The 21,521-nt window shown below is 47.3% G+C and overlaps 2 protein-coding genes across 6 annotated transcripts in view; one reads left to right on the top strand and one right to left on the bottom strand.

The window, feature by feature from the left end:
- PALLD (palladin, cytoskeletal associated protein) overlaps positions 1-15,588 on the bottom strand; it is a 369,451-nt gene extending 353,863 nt beyond the window's left edge. For 2 of the 5 annotated variants that reach the window (XM_061424892.1, XM_061424894.1), the window contains exons 1-2: positions 15,447-15,586; positions 2,653-3,685 (exon numbers count right to left, since the gene is read on the bottom strand). In XM_061424892.1, the coding sequence (XP_061280876.1) occupies positions 2,653-3,623 (971 nt within the window). In that variant the 5' untranslated portion in view covers positions 3,624-3,685; positions 15,447-15,586. Of the gene's footprint in view, positions 1-2,652; positions 3,686-15,446 lie in introns of all 5 variants that reach the window. The other 3 variants (XM_061424893.1, XM_061424891.1, XM_061424895.1) reach the window with 3 other exon arrangements.
- The window catches only part of DDX60 (DExD/H-box helicase 60), a 133,026-nt gene continuing 119,002 nt past the window's right edge, over positions 7,498-21,521 (top strand). Inside the window, 1 exon segment of the mRNA XM_061427015.1 lies at positions 7,498-7,548. Within this exon segment, the coding sequence (XP_061282999.1) occupies positions 7,498-7,548 (51 nt within the window).

The raw sequence follows: 21,521 nt of genomic DNA, 5'->3' as shown, positions 1-21,521 counted from the left end.
GATAACAGGAGAGCCTGTTTACAACTGTATACAAATAACTGAAGACCTGAGCTGACTGGTCAGCCTTTAGACATACTCTTGGATGGGACCAGTTTCACAAACAAGGGAGTGGGGCGTGCAGTTGTAGCTCATCAGGAAGCCCTGGAAACAGAAGCCATCGTCTGGGTCCATCTGCCCAGAGCTCACTGCTCTCATCGTCTCCTGCCCTGAGCCTAGGAGCTAAGAGACAGTGACCACATGTACTAACTCCAAGTCAGCCTTCTCCGTCATATGTGTGCACAGGGCCACCTGGAAAGAGAGGTCCACTGATGTCAGGAAGGAGAGAAACGAAACACACAGAGGAGACACCAACCTTATTATTAGTAAATGCTGTTAAAATGCTAGGAGGAGCAGCTGTTGGGTGCTGCTTGGGTCACTCAAATGGATCATCACTTAACTAAAGGAAATAATTAGGTGGATCTGGCGGCACAACAAGCATCCAGAACCAAAGACCCAGATCTAGAGACCCTACCACTAACTCGAGTGTGGACCATCCTCATTGAAGCCTCAGATCTGGAAATGGATCATCCAGAGAGCATGCACAGGGAGTTCATGAAGACTGGGGACTTAGATGGCGCTCAGGACAAACAGCCACAGAGGCCAGGTTTATGACGAGTTTATCCCAAACATTTAATGGACAGAATTTTACTCATCTACACCGAGGAACCCATGATGGGAGGGCTGTAAAATGTCATGGACTCCAGCAGTTCACTGTTGGTCCATAAACGCAAATGAGCATTCGAAAGGTAAACCAAATTGCTAATCTGCACCAGAAACCGTCCTAAAACTGGGCCACCCTGATGATAAAAGGGTTACATGCTCGAGGGACAGAACCAGAGGATGGTGGCTAAAGAGACTTCACTGTACACCAAGTGCCAGGGACACTGTAGAAACGTCTAGATGCTGGTGATGTCATCACTGTGGCAAGGCTTTCCCACATAGTACAGAGAAAGTTTCTGCAGTAACAAAGGCCTTCCTCCAAGAAATAATCCCTTGTATGGGGTCGCCTCTTCTGATTCAAAGTGACAAGAGAGGACCTCTCATAGATGACGTGACTCAAAGGTGTCGGTGTCAAGGCCCTTGGAACGTGATGAAGCTCATGCTTCTTGGAGACCTCAGTCCATGGGGAAACAATGAATCATTCCTTCGCCAAGACAAGCCAAGAAACCAGAGTAACCTGGGATAAGGTCTGACCAGTTGCCCTGCTGAGGGTCAGAGTGGCCCTGAAAACAAGCTCCTATTGAGCCTGTCCATGATGTTCTACAGGAGATCTTCCTGAAGGTCTCAGTGGTAACAGCATTACATTTGATAAAATGTGTACAGCGTCTCGGTGCTGTCTTCTCTTCTACACATAAATATGTGTCTAGCCCACTAGGGTTTCCCACGACGTCCCCTTGCACTGCACAAGCCCCAGGACTGCATCCTCCTCACACTTGGACAAACCCACACAGTGAGCACCCGTGCACGCGTGTGAAATAGCCCCCGTGACGTCCTTCTGGTTGCACATCCTCCAGGAAAGCTAAAGTAGTCACACCCTGGCCACCCCACTCCCAGGTACTTTAAGTAACTCTTCAAAAGCAAACAGCTAAGACTCCACCTGGCCAAGACGAGAAGAGAGTAGCATCTCAAAAGCAGACTATTTTGACCTAAGAGTCTGGTACAGGCCTACATAAATCCAAATTCAATCACTAAAATGTTAAAAACAGGTTTTTATGGATTCCCAAAGAAATAAGGTCTGTTTTGAAGGACTGTTAAAGTTAGGAGCCATAGTATCTCAGGGTTAATCCTCTTACTCATCAAATTCTGTCCTCATTGTCCACCTCCTACATTTAAAGAGCACCGCCTGCCCCGCCCCGGACTCATAGGACGATTGCCTGAGACTTCAGAGTTCAAGGTGGAACATGCAAATATTTATTAGGTAAGTGCAAAACAATTTCATTCTTCTTATAAAAACCCACATCCGTCATCAGCAGGAAGCAGCTAGCAGAGGTCCTCAGCCCTACCTCTCTTAAGACTGAGGCGTGAACAAAGAAAAAGCAGGTAAAACATCACCGAGCTTAAACGGACATAGCTCCTTGCATAGGTGTATTGAGGAAATCTGCAGTTATTGTAGGGAGACCGCACTGTGCAAGTTCAAGATGGGTCCCCACCCCCACACCCTCCACCCCATGCCCCTCCAACCCCCTGCTCCCTAGCCATCTCCAGGATGACCACAAACCCAGCATTTTCAGTCTGCAGATATTGGAGCGTAGAAAAGCTGCCACACTTGCGCTTTACAAAGCGAGGAGTCCCTAAGTGAGGATGGCCCGGCTCCAGCACAAGGTGCAATACTGTGGACTATCATCAAGGCAGCTTCCAAGCTTGAAATTCCCTGGACCCTTAAATTCCACCCTGATCCCTGGATGGAGAACCAGATTTGAGCCTTGGCTCCTGTCTCCCTGCTGGTCCAACTTGCAATGGAGCTTTTCCTTTCCTCAAAAGCCAGGGCCATAATACTTGCGTCTGTGTGCTTGGGGAGCCAAGCCCTTGCCTTGTAACAGAAATCTCTTCTCTCACACTAAAGTACAAGTGAGGTCTATGCAAAGCATCTAATCTCCGCAACCAGAGTCCTACCTGACCCGAGGAGGTGGGTTCCCAGTGACTCTGCACTCCAGGTGGACCCGACTACCTTCTGCCACTTCTTGGCTCCGCAGCTTCTGGATGAACCTGGGAGCGGCTGGTGGGTGGTGGGCGCTGCAGGGCGGTGGGGATGAGGGGCTGTGGCTAGGCCGGGCCACATTCTGGGCCACAGGGTGGTGACGCCTGGGCTCTGGGGGCCTGGCCCCAGCCTCCACGTCCTGCCTGTCCCGGGTGGGGTGATGCCCAGGTGCCGGGGGCCTGGCCTCGGCCTCGACGTCCTGCTGGTCCCGGGTGGGGCTCCGGCTGGCCGAGGCGCTCCTTGGGTCTGACGGCTGGTTTTTAGGGGACAGGTACCCGCTGTCCGGGGACGAGGACTCCCCGTCCGGGCTCCTGGTTCTGGGCTTGGCAGCTTCTCGGAAGATGGAGGTCAGCTCCTCTATGAGGGTGGCCGCCTTGTCATTCAGCGGGCTTTGGGGGCCGGCCCTGCCGGGGCGCGTGGACCTGGGCTTGGCAGTGGTGCCTGGGGCCTTGGCCGCCTGCTTCCCAGCCTTGCGCAGGCTCCGGATGTAGCTGGGCCTGGCCAGCAGGGGCGAGACTCCGGGCTTCCTCCGCGATGCGGGTGAGGAGATGTGCTCGGCTTGCTCTGCTGGCGGAGGCGCGGCAGGTACCCGCCTGCGGGCCCCAGGTGTCCCTGGGGACGCGCGCTCGCCCGGCCGGGCCTCCGGAGGGGCCGGTGGCTTCCGGCGGCTCCTGGGCGAGGGGCTGCAGCACTGCGGGACCTCCTCACAGTCGCAGTCGTCCGTCTCGGAGCTGGCGATGGCCCTGCGGGCCAGATCCAGGCTCTTGTGGATCTCCTCCTGGCTGAGGAAGGCCGACAGCCCGGGGAAGAAGGCCGCATTCTCGCCATCTTCCAGCAGGTCTGAGAGCGAGTCGTAGAAGGAGTCGTGGGAAGACGTCTCGGACATAGTCGAGAGGCTCTCATGCACTCTGTCCGCTTCCACAGGAAGGCCGGTGTCTTGAACACAGGCTCTGAAGGACAGGAGACACACCTGCGTTAGTAGAAACGACTGGGTGTGTGTGTATGTGTGTGTGTGTGTGTGTGCACGCGCGCGTGTGACCACGGTACTACTCATCCACAAGTTGGGAGAAACATAAAGGGGAAAACATACTTTTAAAATCATTTCCTCTATAAATTGGAAAAGGCATCGAGCATACCTGTGTTTATCGTTGACCGTTTTCCTAATTTTTTAAATTCTGTTTTTATTTATTTGACCGTCTGGCTTGTGGGATCTTACTTCTGGAACCAGGGATGAAACCTGCACTGCCTGCAGTGAAAGCACAGAGTCCTCACTGGACCCTCAGGGAAGTTCCTTGCTCATTATTTTAATTTGATATTTGCCCCCGAGTGAATACTAAGCATCTCACGGTGCTGTGCTGTGCAAGTCGCTTCAGTCGTGTCTGACTCTTTGTGACCCTATGGACTGTAGCCCGCCAGGCTCCTCTGTTCATGGGATTCTCCAGGCAAGAATACTGGAATGGGTTGCCATGCTCTCCTCCAGGGGATCTTCCCAACCCAGGGATCAAATCCACATCTCCTGCATTGGAAAGAGGATTCTTTACAACTGGCGCCTTGAGGAAGCCCAAGCATCTCACTAAAGCTCTTCAAATAATTCAGGAGGGTGACCCCGCCCTTGGTGCTGTGAGTGGTCCAGGGCTTCTGACCCTCAGGCCCTCCTCCATCGCCCCACCCACTTCTCTTACAGCTCGAATTTCATTGATGTTATGCGAATAGGAGTGTGTTGATATTTTAAGCAAATCTGACTCTGCTTATGTCACCCTAAACCACAAAATGCACTTTGATTTGTTTTCATTAGTGTTTAGTTTTTGATGAAATTTTTGAAACCTTTTTATCTCTTCCTTTCCTGGTGTGCCCATATGTGCATTCACATTCATTCATTCATTCATTAGTTAATTCAAGGAAGAGCTGAAAATTGATTACTAAATTTCAGGTGCAGAGGGACAGCTGTGCTCTAGTCAGCAAACTTCCCCGTAAAGGGGCAGATAATCACTGGACTGCTCAGCATGGGGGAGGCATTTACCAACAGCCATTATACAGATTATTTCCCTTAGAAACTGTACAACTAGGGCTTCCCTGGTGCCTCAGTGGTTAAGAATCCACCTACCAATGCAGAGGACACAGTTTCAATGATCCCTGATCTGGGAAGATCCCAGATGTTGAGAAGCAACTGAGTCCATTCACTGTAACTATTGTGCCCGTGGTAGAGCCTTGGAGCCACAATTACTGGTCACACGTGCTGCAGCTACTGAAGCCCTCGTGCCCTAGAGTCAGTGCTCCGCAACGAGAGGAGCCACCGCAGTGAGAAGCCGAAGCACCACAGCGAAGACCCAGTGCAACTAAAAATAATAAATTTTAAAAACCAACACCCCAAACAAACAGAAGACCCCAAAACTGGCAGGCCCGGTTTAGAAAGAAAAAAACTGAGGGGGGAGCCAAGACTCCACCCCATATGATGACCCACACTGTTCGTCTCACACTTGTGGTTTTAAAAAGGTGCCACCTGATGGGATCCGGTTGTCTGAATCAGGTGTTGCTTATAAACTGCTTGCAGAGTGAAAGAAAAAATAATAGCAGGAGGGCATATATAGTCCAGGTTTAATCTGTGACCCCAATATTGCTGCTAAAACATGCACAGGACTCAGGAAAGCGCTCATATAATGTGGATGGAAGGAGAGGTTTCTACGTGGCCCAAGCCTACTAGAATAGTATGCCTCAGAGATTTCCTTGTTATTCAACCAACGGCCAAATTAAGAGGCTGTAAGCAAAGAAGTACAACTGCAGACATCGCCATTATAGTTCCGAGGTTTCATGGCTTGTTCCCCACAGTGCATCTGGCAACTGTGTGTTGGTGAGAAGACATAGAAAATGCAGCACACCATGAGTGCTGGGGGCACATGGAGGGCCAGGTGGCCCAGCCAGATGAGGCACAGCTGCCACTCAAGGAGCTGCAGGAGGAGCTGGGGTGGGCCTCTCGGTGCCCTGGTGGATGAGGGTGACCTACGACTGGGAGATGGGCATCTTCAGGACCCCCAACACCTACTACAGGGGCAGCTACTTCAAGGCACCTCAAGAGCCCCATCTGTGATCCCTGTGCCTGACACACAATGAGGCAGAAAAACATAAAAACCTTGAAATTTGGAGCAGAGAAAGGTTTATTGCAGGTCCTGTAAGGTGACAGGTGGCTTCTGCCTTAAAAACTGTAAACTCCAAAAGCTTTCAGCAGAGCCCACATCTCGGAAAGGGGAAGGAGGACGTGGTGAGTTGTGGCAAATGTCTTAGTGTCAAAGCCTATGTTTTTGAGGCAGGGCACCGTCACAGTGCTCTTGTAAATGTCCACCAAATCAACTTTCCTCTCTGATCTGACAGGAAAGGCCAGGTCCCCAGGCGCAGCTGTCACCCTCCCCTGCCCCAGTCCTGGCCAAGAGAAGGCAGAGCTCAGATGGTGTCTCTCAGGGCCAGGTCCCCAGACCCGTCCAGTGGTCACGGCTGAGGGGGCCAGGCACCTAGGACCCAGCTGGCCTCAGGCTCCTCAGGACGCCCAGATGTGGGGGCAGGTCCCATGCAGATGGGCGATGCCATCAGATCACAGAGGTGGGGATGGGGAGAGGGTCACTGCCACCTGGAGGCCTGGTCTTGGCCAGCAGCCTTGGTGAGCCTCTGGAGCCCGCAGGACAGAGCCCCCAGACTGCTCCTGGGCCCCCAGCTCATTCTCTGGCCTGAGGCTGGGTGAGAAGACAGATCCACCTCTTATCTCACTGCTCAGCCTGACGACCACCACTCCCCGACGGCTGGCTGAGTGCGCCACTAAGGGCTGCTCACTGGCCGGGCCTGGGTCCCTTCACGCCTCAGACTCTGAGCCTGCTTTCAGATGATGGCGTGTCCCTGCGGCCCTTGCCTTTTCCTGCCTCCCGCTTCCACTACGTCGTGGAGGAGTTGGCGGGTGGAAAGGTGTTGGGCTCGCTGAGGAGGGAGGTGGTGCTTTCTGTGTGGGTCGCACCGCTCCGAGGGCAGCTGCCCGCTGTAGGGTGGAGGATGGAGACACGCACGTGCCGGGTCTGGTAGACGTAGGAGTACACAGCTTGGTCAGGGGCTGAGAGGTCACAGGGAGGAAGGGCAGAGGAGGTGAAATAGAGCCGGGCACGGGCAGCCCGGAGCACGCTGCTGATGGTGACGGATGCTGCTGGCCCTCAGAGGGCCCCATCCGGGCGTCGGGCGAGTGTCACGGCAGGACAGAGCGTGGTCCTGCTCAGCGCTGGGTGGGGCCTCGGGGGCCCCGCCCCCAGCACAGCAGCAGTGCTCGCTGCACCGGCCGCCGGCTCTCCCCGGCCCCAGCCTGCCCGAGACTCGGGGCCACACGCGGAGTTGACACACTGACCTGCAGTCACCTCTTCTCTCTCCCTTGCTTTACTGGGAATCAAAATAAAGCGACTTTATGGGGGCCTAAAAGGAAAGAAAATGCAGCTCACTGAAAAGCAAGTAAAGAGGGCGCGAGGTGAGTGTCCGCTGCAGAGCAGCGTGGATGGCGGGCAAGTCTGGGTGAGGCTCCAGCACGTCTGTACGTCTCTGCCTGCTCTGTTCTTTCTGAGGGAAGCAGAATCTCCTCAAGATCCTTCTGCTTCCCCTCCATCTCCTTCGTGTCTTCCCTGTCAGTGGTTTAGTCGCTTGTTTTCCTCTAGAGTCTGTGGGTCCAGCCTGCTCAGGAGGAGAAACGTCTCCTGCGGGTTTTGGTCACTCATCCTTTCCCAGAGTGAGAAGCGGGCATGAATTCCGTTGACAACTGTTTTTTCCTCACTGACTATACAAAGAAGAAGGTGAGCCAGGCAAGGTTCGTCCTCTGTCAGGAACCTTGATCCAGGAAGAGGGATTAGACAAGGTCAGAGAAACCAAAGAGGAGGAGGGAGGGACGTGGGAGATTGACACGGGAGATCTGACGGTGGGAGAAATCACGCAAGTTTGGCCATGTCACTCCTTTGATCCCTTTTCCCCAGTGGGGCCCCCGTCCCATAAGAGGAGGTCCACATGTAGGAGGCAGGCTCCCTGTGCACTCCTGGGTGTCAGTGAAATGTGAATTCTTGAGTCTCATGCCCCACGTCACTCGGACAGGCCCTGTGTCCCTGTGCCCAGCTGTCCACTCCCTGCTGTGAACAGCTGTATTCTTCCACATCCCCACGCTCTGCACATGCAATTTCTTTGCCCGTCCTGTCTGTTCTGTGTTTCCAACTCCAGCTCCTTGAAAACTGTACTTAATTTCACTTTTTGTTGGTGACTGCCCAGTCAATCAAATCCACTCCTTCTGAGGGCTTCCCTGGTGGCTCAGTGGTAAAGAATCCACCTGCCAATGCAGGACTTATAGGTTTGATCCCTGTGATAGGAAGATCCCCTGGAGAAGGCAGTGGTAACCCACTCTAGTATTCTTGCCTGGAGAATCCCATGGACAGAGGAGCCTGGCGGACTACAGTCCCCACGGTTGCAAAGAGTCGGACATGACTGAAGGACTCAACAGCAACTTTCTTTGCAGGCATTTTGCTATACACTCATTTTATTGAACTATAAGTATGAGTTAAGAGCCCTGTGAAGGTCAGGAAAGCAGGTGTGTGAGACAGGTGTGTGACAGCCTCTATGTGGTGGACATCTGGCAGGGTGTAGGTCACGATCGTGGCAGTTGAGGAAGAACCAACCTGGTGTTTGAACCGGGTTTGAGTCCTGGGTGGGATTTGACAGGAGAGGGAGCCACACGGCCACGGCAGATGCAGACCTGTCTGTGACCTCCTCTTGCTCTCAGCCCCTGGCCCCAAACTCCTCCCTGGGCTGGGATTTCTTCAGTGAGGAGGGAGGCATTCTGCTCTTTGCCTGGTTTTGTCACCTGTCTTATCAGTGGTCACTCAACGCCTGGGCTCTGCTTTCTGAGAAGGACTTGATAAAGTAATCAGTGTTGTGTGTTCATAACCATTAACAAGTACACGCAAACTATATATAGGTGTTACTGTTCAAAAACAAAAGTGGTAGGTCTGGAAAAAAACCCCCTTATCTATAGAGACAGTGATTTTTATGGTTTTCATTACCATCAAGAAAAGTTTGTTGTGAAAATATTCAGAACCAGATAGGCATTCCTTTTCTGGCACGTCTACTATGAGATCAGGGGAATTCTGTGAGTGTTAATACCCTTCATCATGGGTCCCAGCAAGTTCAGAGTTAAATTCTGAGTCATAGAAATACAAATGTTTTTAGTCAAAGCATGTTTCTGTCTTACTTTCTTATTCACCAGCAGTGATTCTCTGAGTGCCTACTACATGCCTCTTTTGCAGGCTGGGGACACAGCCATGAGGAAAGGGGGCTTCTCTGCCCTAAGGAGCTGCCATTTTAATAGAGAAAAATAAAAAGTGGAAGGGCTCCACTGTTGGCTCAGACAGTGGAGAATCTGCCTGCAATGCAGGAGACCCAGGTTCAATCACTGGGTTGGGAAGATCCCTTGGAGTAGGGAATGGCAACCCACTCCAGTACTCTTGCCTGGAGAATCCCATGGACAGAGGGGCCTGGTGGGCTACAGTCCATGGGGTTTCGAAGAGTCAGACATGACTGTGCGACTGTACACACATGCAAAAACTAGGAAACAGAAAATGTCAGGCTCTGATTTCTTAGGCTTGGTTTCGTCGTCAATCTTTTGTTAGTTGATCTTTGGAAACTGTAATGTGTTTTCATCCGTCGGATCATCTCCCAAAGTTGTTAGGGAACAAGTGAAGCGGCACGGGCTGGATGGGTGTTTGCAGGCTGCCGTTGGTGTCCACAGACCACAGCCGTTCCACTGTGGGGGCGGGGTGACAGTGACAGCAGGAGGACCCTTTAGCCCAGCGGTGCTTCAGACTCTTGAACTGTGCAGTGGGGGAGCTGCGGGCACCCTCCTCCAGCCGGTGATGATGATAATCACACGTGATGCCAAACTCTCAGTCATGAGCAAACATTCGGTAAAGCACAGGTTTGGGAGAGTCTGAAAAAAAACACTAGGAGGCATCGTAGCTGCCTGTCCATCTTGACCTTCGGCAAGCAGCTATCCACAGCTGGCGTATCCCAAGGAAGCATCGCTGTCAGGCGCTAACTCCCGTGGTCCCCTATGTCGTTGCATCCCCGTGCATATTTCATCCATTCTTAAGGAATTTCTTGCCACTCAATTTATAGGTCATTTCTAACTGTTAATTTTATGGTGCACAACTTCTCCCTAAGTTCACATTATCTGGCCTGTTGGACACATATTCAACTATGAAATATAGAGCCTATAAGTAAGTTTTCACTGAACATTTAATATTTCTTATGCGTATCACATTCTGACATAAGCAATTTTATCTTCTTAAATTGTCTCAGCATTGCTATCTTGGTGTTTGGGAAAACACTTATTTTTGAGTTCCTCAACATGTAATAGACATATAAATGTATATGATTCACAGATGAATGCACAACTAATAGAAAAGACAGAAAGATTTTAAAATTATGAATAACATTTGTGTTTAGAGTTGCTGACCTTGGGGGCAATTATCTGAAAACAAGATCTATGTTGTCCAGGATAACCCTCTATTTTGTGGGTCAGAAAAGACTTGTGGACACCCCCTGCACCATCTCGAGGCAAGCACATTGGCTGCTGAAATGTATTGATAAAAAAATTCCCTGACTGAGAGGTTGAGGGAGACAAAGCACCTCATGAGAAGCAACAGGGTCTTGGAAGGAGAAGAATGCAGATGCAAACAATAAAAGCTCACCTTCCCCAAGGAATGCCATTTCCAAGTTTTGAGCTGAAGGCTTTCCCAAACTGATGATCTGACTTGCAGTGGTTGGACAGATCAGCTTTACAGTGTTATGAAAGTGATAGGCCTTCAGTAGAAATTGTACTAGGAAGTTTGAACTTGTTTCTTTTCCCAGGCCAGTGACATAATCCCATCCTCTCTGGAGATGCTGGGAAGTGGCCACTGTGCCCAGTCAGCCCCATGATCATGAGGGTAAACAACTGATGTACTTACAACTCTTCTGGACCCAGACAACCCCTCTGCTTTTCACTGTCAGTTCAGTACTCAATGACTTACACAAGATACTCAACACTTTATTGAAAAGCAGGCTTTGTGTTAGATGGTTTTGCCCAACTGCAGGCTGATGGAAGTGTTCTTGGCACACTGAAGGTGAGACAGGCCAGAACCTGTGGCCCTTTGCTGTAGTGCTTGCATTGGGACAATCAACTCCTCCAGCAACAAAATACAAACAAACTATAAAGGCCTAAAAATAACTGCATGAGTGATTGGGGCAAATTATGGATGTGCATGCTCAGTCACTTCAGTCATGTCTGACTCTTTGTGAACTTATGAACCATATCCCACCAGGCTCCTCTGTCCATGGAATTCTCCAGGCAAGAATACTGGAGTGGGTTGCCTTGCCCTCCTCCAGGGGATCTTCCTGACCCAGGGATGGAACACACTTCTCTTATATCTCCTACATTGGAAGGCAGGTTCTTTACTACTAGTGCTACCTGGGAAGCCCTAAATTATGGATGGCAAGATACAAAGACACCACAAAGCCCAACTGCCACTTCTGAAGCATTTGAAACAAAAGCAGGTACATGCACATGCCCTCTGCACACACCAACACCAGAGGGGTGGGCAAGCCACCTCAGCCACCCTTCCAGCTCGACCCCTGGACACTCCACTACCCTCAGCCCATATAACGGAGCAGCTTGACTACCCCCCTTAGGGAGCAAGTGAACAAGGGAACCTGTTGTTTGTTCTCGATCCCTGCCAGTGCAGCAGAGGCCCTAGTAAAGCCTTGTCTGAATTTCTCCTCAGGCCTCTCATCAATTTCTATTGATTAAGGAGGCAAGAGCCCTGGTTAGTAACAAAGGTGGGCTGGGCTGGTAGGTAAGTGAGATGTATTCAAAGCATTTTCAACTTGGGATGGATGTGCCGGGAGCGAGCCCCATGTAAATCCAGGAAAATCTGTAGTGAACCATTGGATCCTGAGAATAATAGGGTAAACACTGTTTTTCTTTTGCTTATTTTGATTATCCAACCTATGGCATAAAAACATCCAATTGTTTGGCCAAAGTTGAACCGGCAAGAAATAGACTTACAGTTGAAACCTGCGTGGAACTGCCACATTGTCTTTTCCCAGTGAGCACATTACGGGTATTTACTTGAATAATGTAGATAAAGGGAGCACTTTTGTGGCAGTTTATGGAATAGTTTGTAGGTATTGATGAGCTACTACAATTTTGAAGGGGAAAAGTCTGTGATGTTAGAAAAAGACTGACAGGCAGCAAGGATCACTCAGTATTCTGAACCACAGGGGCCAGATCCTTTAGAGAGTCCAGACAGTGGCAGCAACATTTCACAGGGCATTTAAAAGTACATATATACTTAGATATAAATACACAGGAAGGTTGCAAGATTGGGAATCAGGCAGTGGGCGCTGATTACATCTGTGGTGGGTAAGGAGTCATGCAGTTAGGGCAATCTTTGGTTGCTGTTATCTTTGTGGTGGGAGTGGAAATTCTGAGTGATTTCAATGTTTAATTTAGCATTTTGCTTTCTGTTTATTTTCCTATTTAAACAATTACTAAAAGTATTAAAAACCATTGGTACAAAGATTCAGGACTAAAAATATTTTAAAATAAAACCCAAACTATTAAAACCAAATTTGAAAAAGCTTTAAAACATTTTTTTTTCTTGTTCTGGAAGCACATGCAGGTCCTATATGAAATTTCTTCCTTCTGTTGATTTAACATTTTTAGGTTAGGTCCAACATGGAGCTGCTCCTGCCTGAGGCCCATGTCACCAAACCGAAGCACGGGGAACTTCTGTGTCCTTAAGGACACTCTCTACTTAGTCACTCAGTCGTGTCCAATTCTCTGAAACTCCATGGACTGTGTTCCGCCAGACTCCTCTGTCCATGGGATTTCCCAGGCAAGAATACTGGAGAGGGTTGCCATTCCCTCCTCCAGAGGATCTTCCTGACCCAGGAATCAAATCCATGTCTCTAATATCTCCTGCACTGGGTTCTTTACCATCTGAGCCACCAGGGAAACCCAAGACTACTGGAGTCTCTTCTCCAGGGGAACTTCCCTACCCAGGAATTGAACTGGGTCTCCTGCATTGCAGGCAGATTCTTTACCAGCTGAGCTACCAGAGACACTCTGCTTGAAATATTTGCATGCGGTCAGCCAGCCCCAAGCCAGGCCAGCGCTGGCTTCCCAATTTATCTCCTTGCTCGTCTCACCACAAACAACAGTGACTCTGCAACCCCAGCCAGTCAAGTTATTTCCATTTTTCTCTTCCCTGTTCTCTTCCTATAAAGCTTTGTGCCTTCCTCCTCAGGGTGCAGCTCTTCCAAAAGAGGCTGTCCACTTCATGAAGGGTTAAACAAAGTGTGTTTATGTTACCTCAGTTGTCTTCTTTAATCATCATTTATTTGTTTTTTAATTTCTCCAAGTATTTAAAGAAGTTTTTATTTTATTGAGTCTTCCCAGGTGGCGCTAGTGGTAAAGAATCTGCCTGCCAATGCTGGAGACGTAAGAGATGTAGGTTCCATCCCTTGGTCAGGAGGATCCCCTGGAGAAGGAAATGGGAACCTGCTCCAGTATCCTTGCCTGGAAAATGCCTTGGACAGAGGAGCCTTATGGGCTACAGTCCATGGGGTCGCAAAGGGTTGGACATGACTGAGTGCACACACACACCACCGTATGTAATTGCTTCACAATATTGTGTTAGTTTCTGCTGTACAACAAAGTGAATCAGATGTAATCATCATTTTAAAATCAATCTTCCCTTCCTTCCTTTCTTTCTTTGTAATGTTCTTTTTACCAAGGGCCCTATAGGACAAAAGGCAAATATGAAAACTTTATTAAACCCCAAATGCACAACAATTTTATCAACTATTTCTTAATAAACACATGTGGATTCCACTCTTTCCTGATCTTTAAGCAAGTTATCATCACAGGGAGGTATGGCATATTTTTTCTCCAGCTTTAAATACTCCCAGACAGTATATTGTAGCTCAGCTTCAGAGACATAACATAATAGCTGGTTTCATGCCCACAATAGTTATATGAAATGTTTCCAGAGAAAGTGTTTGCAGTTACTGGTGTCCTCTTCAGATACCATCTTATCCACCATATTGAATCTGTGGGAGCTGCTCTACTGGAATTTAACTGGGGCATAGCTGTCACCTCCAGATGCCTGAATTACTGGCTAGAGCTCAGATATCACAGTTCCCTTTGATGTCACACACACACACACACACACACACACACACACACACACACATATCAGTGAAGTGCAGGCTCTTGTCTTGGCTTTGGAGATTTCAGCTGGTATCTCTTTAAGTATGTGTCAGATTTATTTTGAATCTTGACTAATTCTACCCTCTACATTTAAACAAAAATGAGGTAAAGAAATGAAAGTGATTGTAACTGTCCCATGTAGTCCAGATTTCTCTTCTACTGTTAAGTATGCTCTAGCCCTTTCAGCTTTAGCAACACAGAGTGGTTTGGACGGAGCTGGGATGGGGACCCTAAGTCATTATAGACGTGGGAATGCAGAAGGACAGACCTGTGTTCTAGGAAATGTAATCATGTATTCACAGATACATATTGCCTAAATGAATCTCTTAGGCCTTGTCTGCTGTTTATAATGGAGGAGGAAATGACAACCCATTCCAGTATTCTTGCCTGGAGAATCCCATGGACAGAGGAGCCTGGTGGGCTTCAGTCCATGGGGTCCCAAAGAGTCGGACCCCACTGAGCACACACGGGGATGGGCTATTCGTAATAACTTGTCAGATAGACTCTGATGTTTAAAATATGGGTAATGGAAGTGGGCTCTGTTTTTGAGGAAAAAGTATATTGGAAAGCGTATCTATCCTGTAATAAGGATTTCATTTCTGCACATTCATGATCGAGGGGACTTGGTCAGTGTTAAATTGTCAGGCAGTGGGCTCTGAGTGTGGACACATTGTTCATACTAGAAGGTAATTAGTATTTTTAGCAAATGTTGAAAAAGTAACATGAGCCTGAAATCATTCTGTATCAACGTCATCTATTGGATTCAAGACAATTTAATGTGTAACTTACAACAACATGATATAAAATTTTACTGTAAAGCTTAAATTTGACTGTACTATAGTTTCCCTTGATAAGCTTTATCTTTAAAAAAAAAAAAGGCAAGCTTTGTACATAGATAGAATTTAAGATGTCTGCCTTTACTCTCAACATTTAAAAATTCTCTGAAAGTGTAATTAACAACTTAAATGTTACTAGAACCTAAAGAATATCATTTGAAGCCATTTGTAGTTAGCTTAAGTATAGGCAAGGTTCAAATTAACAGCATTCTTACTTTCTTTAAAACAAAGCACAGACACAGACTTGATGAATGTTGGCTCCATCATTACATTTGATCCTTTTGGAATGAATAGCACCAATTTAGTTTAAGATTATTACAGACTAGGCAGTTCTCTGACAACATAGGTAGAAACAAAGCCTGCAGGTGAATCTTATATGGTCTCTGTTCTTGAGATGATTACAGAATTCCCATTACTTTTTCTCTCCAAATAAAAAAGAAATCAAGCCATCTTCTAAACAGTGCTATATCTTCTGGCAAATGACTATAATGTTTTCAGCATTTAATAAAGAGTTTAAAAATATTGCCTTACTAGTTAGTACATTAAGACACATTTTACAGACCTTTTCGATCCTTGGCTCCTCGAGGACCCCCAAAGGTGATGGCTGTCAGAGGACCGTTTCTTCTTTCCCGGGGGAGCAGAGGTGGCCTCGTCTCTTCGTGACACACTGCTTGGTCCGTGGTCACTTTGAGGCAACTATGGCCTCAGATCCCATCTGTCCTCGTCCTCCACTCAGCTATATTTGGTAACTGAACTCATGTTTCCGCAGACGGCCCTGGCCAGGGATTCCAGCAGCCCAGATCCGAGGGCTGGGTTCTTAGAAATTAAAGGCTCTAAGTGTAGAGGGAACTATATTTATGGATCTAATAAACATGGGATTTACGCGTGTTTCTCTGCTCTCTGACTTTGTGACTGGAAATCACCACCTGTCTTTTAAACATATTCTCAATTAAAATGTGCAGTGTGTGAATCTAAGGAGAAAAAGCGACCCTCTTAAGGAAGGCTCTTCTGACTATAATCTTCTGCTCTGTGCATTAACTTAGTCACATGGTAGATTATCCTAAAATATCCAGTAGCTATTTAGAAATTAAGGCACCTGTCAAATGGAGAGGAGAGCCCCCCGATCTCTCACTTCAATTTGTTAATTAAAAATTGTCATATGACTTTGTGTATGTGCAGGACATAGTCCAGCACAGGATTAAGTAGACACGAGACAGACATGAACACACCGGAGCCTGAGTCTTACACACGTTGCAGTGCTGAGCACTCGGTCCAGGGCTTCGCACATCCTCACTGGCTAGCAAGTATCTGATGATAGAATAAACAGATGTTGAACAGATATTGTTCAGGACAAGGCTGAACTCTCTTACACTTGTAAAAAAATGTTTCATTACGTATTCTGTAACATCACATTGTAACATGTTCTAATATTTTGAACTTCCAAAGAACAAAACAGAAAGCTTGTCTGTTCCAAGGTCAGGCAGCAGAGTCAAATAGAAGGGGCAGAAAATAATTACACAAAAACTCCTGGTGCAGTAAATTTGGAAATGAAGTGCCACTTCTTCCTTTGTCTGGATAATATTGTTCTAGTCGATGCAGGTTCTTATCTAGATAATTTTTTTCTTTTCTTTTTAAAAATATTTTATTTTTTAAAAACTTAAAAATATTTTTATTGGGAGATATTTACTTTCAAAGAAATTTTTTTCTGATGGTGGAACACTTAGAAAGGGCTGCTCTTAAAGTTTCCTTTACAGGTAGTTCTGGTCCTTTCTAATCAGTCCTTGAAAATGGGCACATTCCTAGGCTGTTTCAATGCCTTGAGGCGGGGGGGGGGGGGAGGTGGTGGAGTGGCTGGTAAAAACAAAAGTGTTTATGTTTCCTTCTTACTAAAACCCTTAAGATGCTAGTAAAAACCCAGAAGGATAAAAGTTGGGAGAGAAGACAGTAGAAGATTCTAGAAATGGACAGAATGGCTGGGAAATGGCTAATACATAAATGAATGGTTTAATTCATTGGGAAGTTAAGTGCCTGCAGGAGGAGGTACCTTGGGGAAACAGTGATTTGTTCAGAATTACAGAAAGACTGGAATTGGAGGCACCTAACTCCACCCTGAACATCATTTTAATTGTCAAGTCTTGGTGTTGCTGGATTTGACTGAAAGAATCCCCCACTGAACAGTCAGACCTGCAGCTGTTTCCACACCCTTAACCCTTGAAGAGGACAAGAGCTGTGTTCTCTGGAGTGTACAAGACAGTCCCCAGGACCGGGGCCACAACACAGCAGAAGGAAAGGGTGAGGCCCAGAGAAAAGTTTCTGGGAGCTGGGTGGGGGGAAGGAACAGAGGCTTGAACTAGTGTCCTATTTCTAGAACAGAGGAATGATGGGAATGTGGAAAAACAGTAACATTCGATATAGCTTGGCATTACTGTGTCTGTGACATGAATATCTGTACTTCTGGTGTCTAAAAATGTCATGATCAAAAATTAAAGAAAACCTCTGTTGTGTCCTGCGGCAAAGTGCAAGTGAAAGAGATGACAGGAATCAAAATGCTGTGAACTCTCCAGGGTGTTAACTTAGTTAAGAAAAGAGTTGCTGAGAGCAAGGAGGCTGGTGGTTACAAAGGCCAGTGGACAATGAATGCAGTAGCAATCTCCTCCCCTCCGTCTTCTCCCCCATTCTCTCCTCCTCCTCCGTTTTAAGATAAGTGGATGTTAACCCTATGACCCAAGCTTCATCTCCACGTTTTAACAGATTTTATTGTTGTATTAATGGTAAATTATTCAGGAGGCACCACCTGTTTTTTCTATCTGCACCAGACTGCACCTAGGCAATAACTTGCAAATCCTGGCTTCATTTTAAAACCCACCTAAAGTGTGTGCCAGGACGTGCACACTCGTACTAATATTTTTCTCTTATTAACACGTTACCAAGAAGATGCACATCCTTGCAGTTTTTAGGAAGAGAAGAGAAGGGAATGCAGTCTAGTGAGCATTCACTGTGCTGCTACTGCTGCTGCTAGGTCGCTTCAGTTGTGTCCGACTCTGTGCGGCCCTGTAGACGCCAGCCTACCAGGCTTCTCCATCCTTGGGATTCTCCAGGCAAGAACGCTGGAGTGGGTTGCCATTGCCTTCTCCAATGCATGAAAGTGAAAAGTGAAAGTGAAGTCGCTCAGTCGTGTCTGACTCTTCGTGACCCCATGGACTGCAGCCTACCAGGCTCCTCCATCCATGGGATTTTCCAGGCAAGAGTACTGGAGTGAGTTGCCATTGCCTTCTCCGGAGCATTCACTGTACACAATGACAAAAAGAACCATAATGTATTACTGATAAATTAGTGGCTCATCCTTTTTTGTTGTTGTGGAGTCATTCACAAAGGAATGAAAATACATTTCCCCTTCCTCTTTCTGGGAAGTATAGCCAAATTTTATGATCTTTAAGGTGCCTTGGTCACAGGAGACAATTCAGACCTTTTTGTGGAAATGAAAAGTTAAAAGTTGCAGGTGTGAAAACCATCAAAGCAACTGAAGTTGGTGTGTAGGATGGGAACAGTATTGTTGGTGTATCTACAGGGAGGTGGGGGCTGGGGCTTCTGGGGAAGATGCCTTCTCAAATCCTTGAGGGACAGAGGGGTGGCAGGTTCTGTGACGGCCCAGGAGGCTGATGAGAGCACCATGGCCTGGCGGCCGAGTGGCAGAGGTGGGGTCCTCCGCCTACCGACAGACTCGGGGCGGACAGTACATCTCACCGTGAATCTCAGGTGGGTGTGCTGTTTCTCAGCCCAGAGGGAGGCCTGGCCCACATGTCCCTGGAGTTCCACAGGTTCCCAAAGGCCTGGAAGCCATGAGACTGTAAGAAGAATAAAGAAATAAAAAGATAGCTGTGGTCCTGAGAAGCATCAAAGATAGATACGATTTTATTCAAAAAGACAAAATGACTTTTCCTGAATAACGTGCACATGGAGCAAACCATGCTTGTTTAGCAGGTATTGTAAGAATCGGGACACAAAAGTTCTTTTCCTTAGAAGAGACTCTTGACCAAGGCTCTTAACTTATCATGGGAAGGGTCTGGGGATGTTAAGGATGAGACCTGTGTGTACACAGTCATGCCATGTGAGGTCCACTTTTATTTACTGTCAGAGCCATTTCTGTGAGCACCAAGTCTGGGGTGGGGTCGTGACCCCTCCCCTAGGTCTCACTTAGTTCATCTTCCAAGTGGCTTCTTCTTTGTGTGACAGTCCCTGCTCTTTCCGAGGCCTGCACTGAGCGGCCCACCCTCTGTCCATGTGTTCTCAGGGAAGCCTCCGGCTGTGGCTGAGCTCCTGCTTCCCTCCAGGTGTGTGGCCCGTATCCTCAGCCTACTGTCTGTGTCCCTGCCCCAGGCGTACCCCACCTGCCTAGGGCAGGCTAGCTTCACCACCCACCCGCCCTGTTCTCCTCACAGGTGACCCAGTGGGCCTGCTCCCCCTTGATCAGCCTGGACTAGTTAAGTGCTACTTCATAATGAATTATTGAGAAAATCAATGTCTTAGAACAATAAATATATATCACCTCACACTGTTTCTGTGTGTGAGGAATGCTGTCCAGTCTGAGCCTGCTGACCCTGAGGTCGGGGTATCATGAATTGACATCCAGGTGTTACACATGGCTCCTTTCTTCTGAAAGCAGGACTGGGCTCTGGAATCTGCCTCCAAGGGTGTCACTCATGTGCATATTTCAGTGCACAGGTGTATAAACTTCCATTTAGATTATGAGGACCCTGGTTGTTCAGATAAACAGTAGGCGAAGGTAATCAAAGCTTTTGTGATGGAGGGAATGTGAAAAGGACCTGCCCCTTCATTCTTCTTTGATGTTTTCTCACCCTGGGCCTGGGGGCCCAGAAAGCTCTGAAAACCCTCTGGTTTTCCAGGAGCTGATCCCCTTCCCCTCTTTCTGAATATTTTCCTTCCCCCTTTACTCGTGGTATCGTCTGCCAGCAAACAGGGATCATGGGGCAGCACATAAAATAGTAAACTGAGAAATCAAGAATCAAATAAAATTAGAGGCATAAAATGCTTGCAGAGTTGTTCTAAGGACCACTCATTGGCCCGTTTGGCCATCCTGGGAACAGATGTCCTTCAAACCATGGACAGGCTTCCTACGTCTTCCTCCTCCTATGTATGTGGCTTGGACACAGGTCACAGGATCAGGTGTGACCCAAAGCCTTGTTTGTTTAAACAGGTTATGTCCATCTGTGTGTGTGTGTGCTCAGTCGCTCAGTCGTATCCGACTGTTTTGTGACCCCCGTGGACTGTAGCCTGCCAGGCTCCTCTGCCCATGGGATTTTCCAGGCAAGATCACTGGAGAGGGGTGCCATTACCTTCTCCAGGGGATCTTCTTGACCCAGGGATCAAACTTGCGTCTCTTGAGTCTCCTGCATTGGCAGGTGGACTCCTTACCACTGAGCCACCTGAGAAGCCTTGTGTCCATCTGTACACAGCAGTAAACTTCAGATTTGTCCCTCTTGAGTTATGCTTTAGGAACTGTGATTAAATCTGCTGCATTCGTGTAGCCTAAGCCTGCAGGTAGTCTTTTGATCACAGGCTTCTGTTACCTGGGATGTTTGCCAGTTTGTGTATGTGCACAAAATGACTAGAGAAAGGTAACTTTATCACAGTAGTCATCAAAGGAGAGTTGACATTTCTGAGAATAGATTCTATAGTGCATATTTTAAATGGATATTGTGGCCCAGTTAGGAATTATGATCTTCAGCAGAAATAATCTCATTTTCAGCTTGACTCTTAGGGTCCAACTGTAGAGAAGTTTTATTCTTCGGGGCTTAAGAACCAGTGACATTAATTTCAAAGTGGTGTTTATTGGATTTAAGCAAAATACATTTAACATTTTTTACAAAGAATAACCTGGGTATCATTGAATAAAGAGAAAAGTACAGATTGTGTTTGGAATAGTGATATAAATTTTGAAAAAAAAATAAGTAAAAAGAAATTGTATATTGAAAGAATACTATACCATGGACAACTGAGTTTTTTCCAAGTTATAGAGGTTGGCTTAAGTAACACCTGAAGATATAATTAATTCTCCATATTGATAAGTCAAAAGAGAAAAGCTATATGGCCATTACCATAGGTTATTAATGAGCCTTTGGACAAAATTTAACATCCACTCTCAGGTAAAAAAATCCCTCAGTGGGGTGGGGAGAAGAGGATTCCCCTATCATATGGTATTGGGGAGGTATTGAAGGGTATTGAAGGGTATGCGTATGTGGTCCAGCCTTGTGTATACACAGATTCATTCACACGTACCTGAGATGCATCACAGAGTGACACAAAGAACACTAACCACAAAATGCATGCCTTAACCTATTCTGAAGAAAAGAGGGGGCAGGGTAAGGGAATAAATGGAGTGCTATGGGAAGAATTGATTTTGTAATATAAAGAATCCTCCATAAAAATATTGTACAAATGTTGTACAACCTCAATTAAAACAGTACTTTTTGTGTGTGGAACTGGGAAAACTGATGTGAGTTTATCCAGAGGAATTATTGTGGCAAAATATGCAGGAAGATTGTAAGAAAGGGGACAGGGCTGGAGGGGAGCTCTTTGAGACCAATGACATGCACACCAGCTCCTAGTAGATGAGAAA

This window comes from Bos javanicus, chromosome 8, assembly GCF_032452875.1.
Source record: "Bos javanicus breed banteng chromosome 8, ARS-OSU_banteng_1.0, whole genome shotgun sequence".
NCBI classification, from domain to species: domain Eukaryota; kingdom Metazoa; phylum Chordata; class Mammalia; order Artiodactyla; family Bovidae; genus Bos; species Bos javanicus.
Note: the sequence above shows the minus strand (reverse complement) of the source record. Positions and strands in the feature narration are given on the sequence as shown.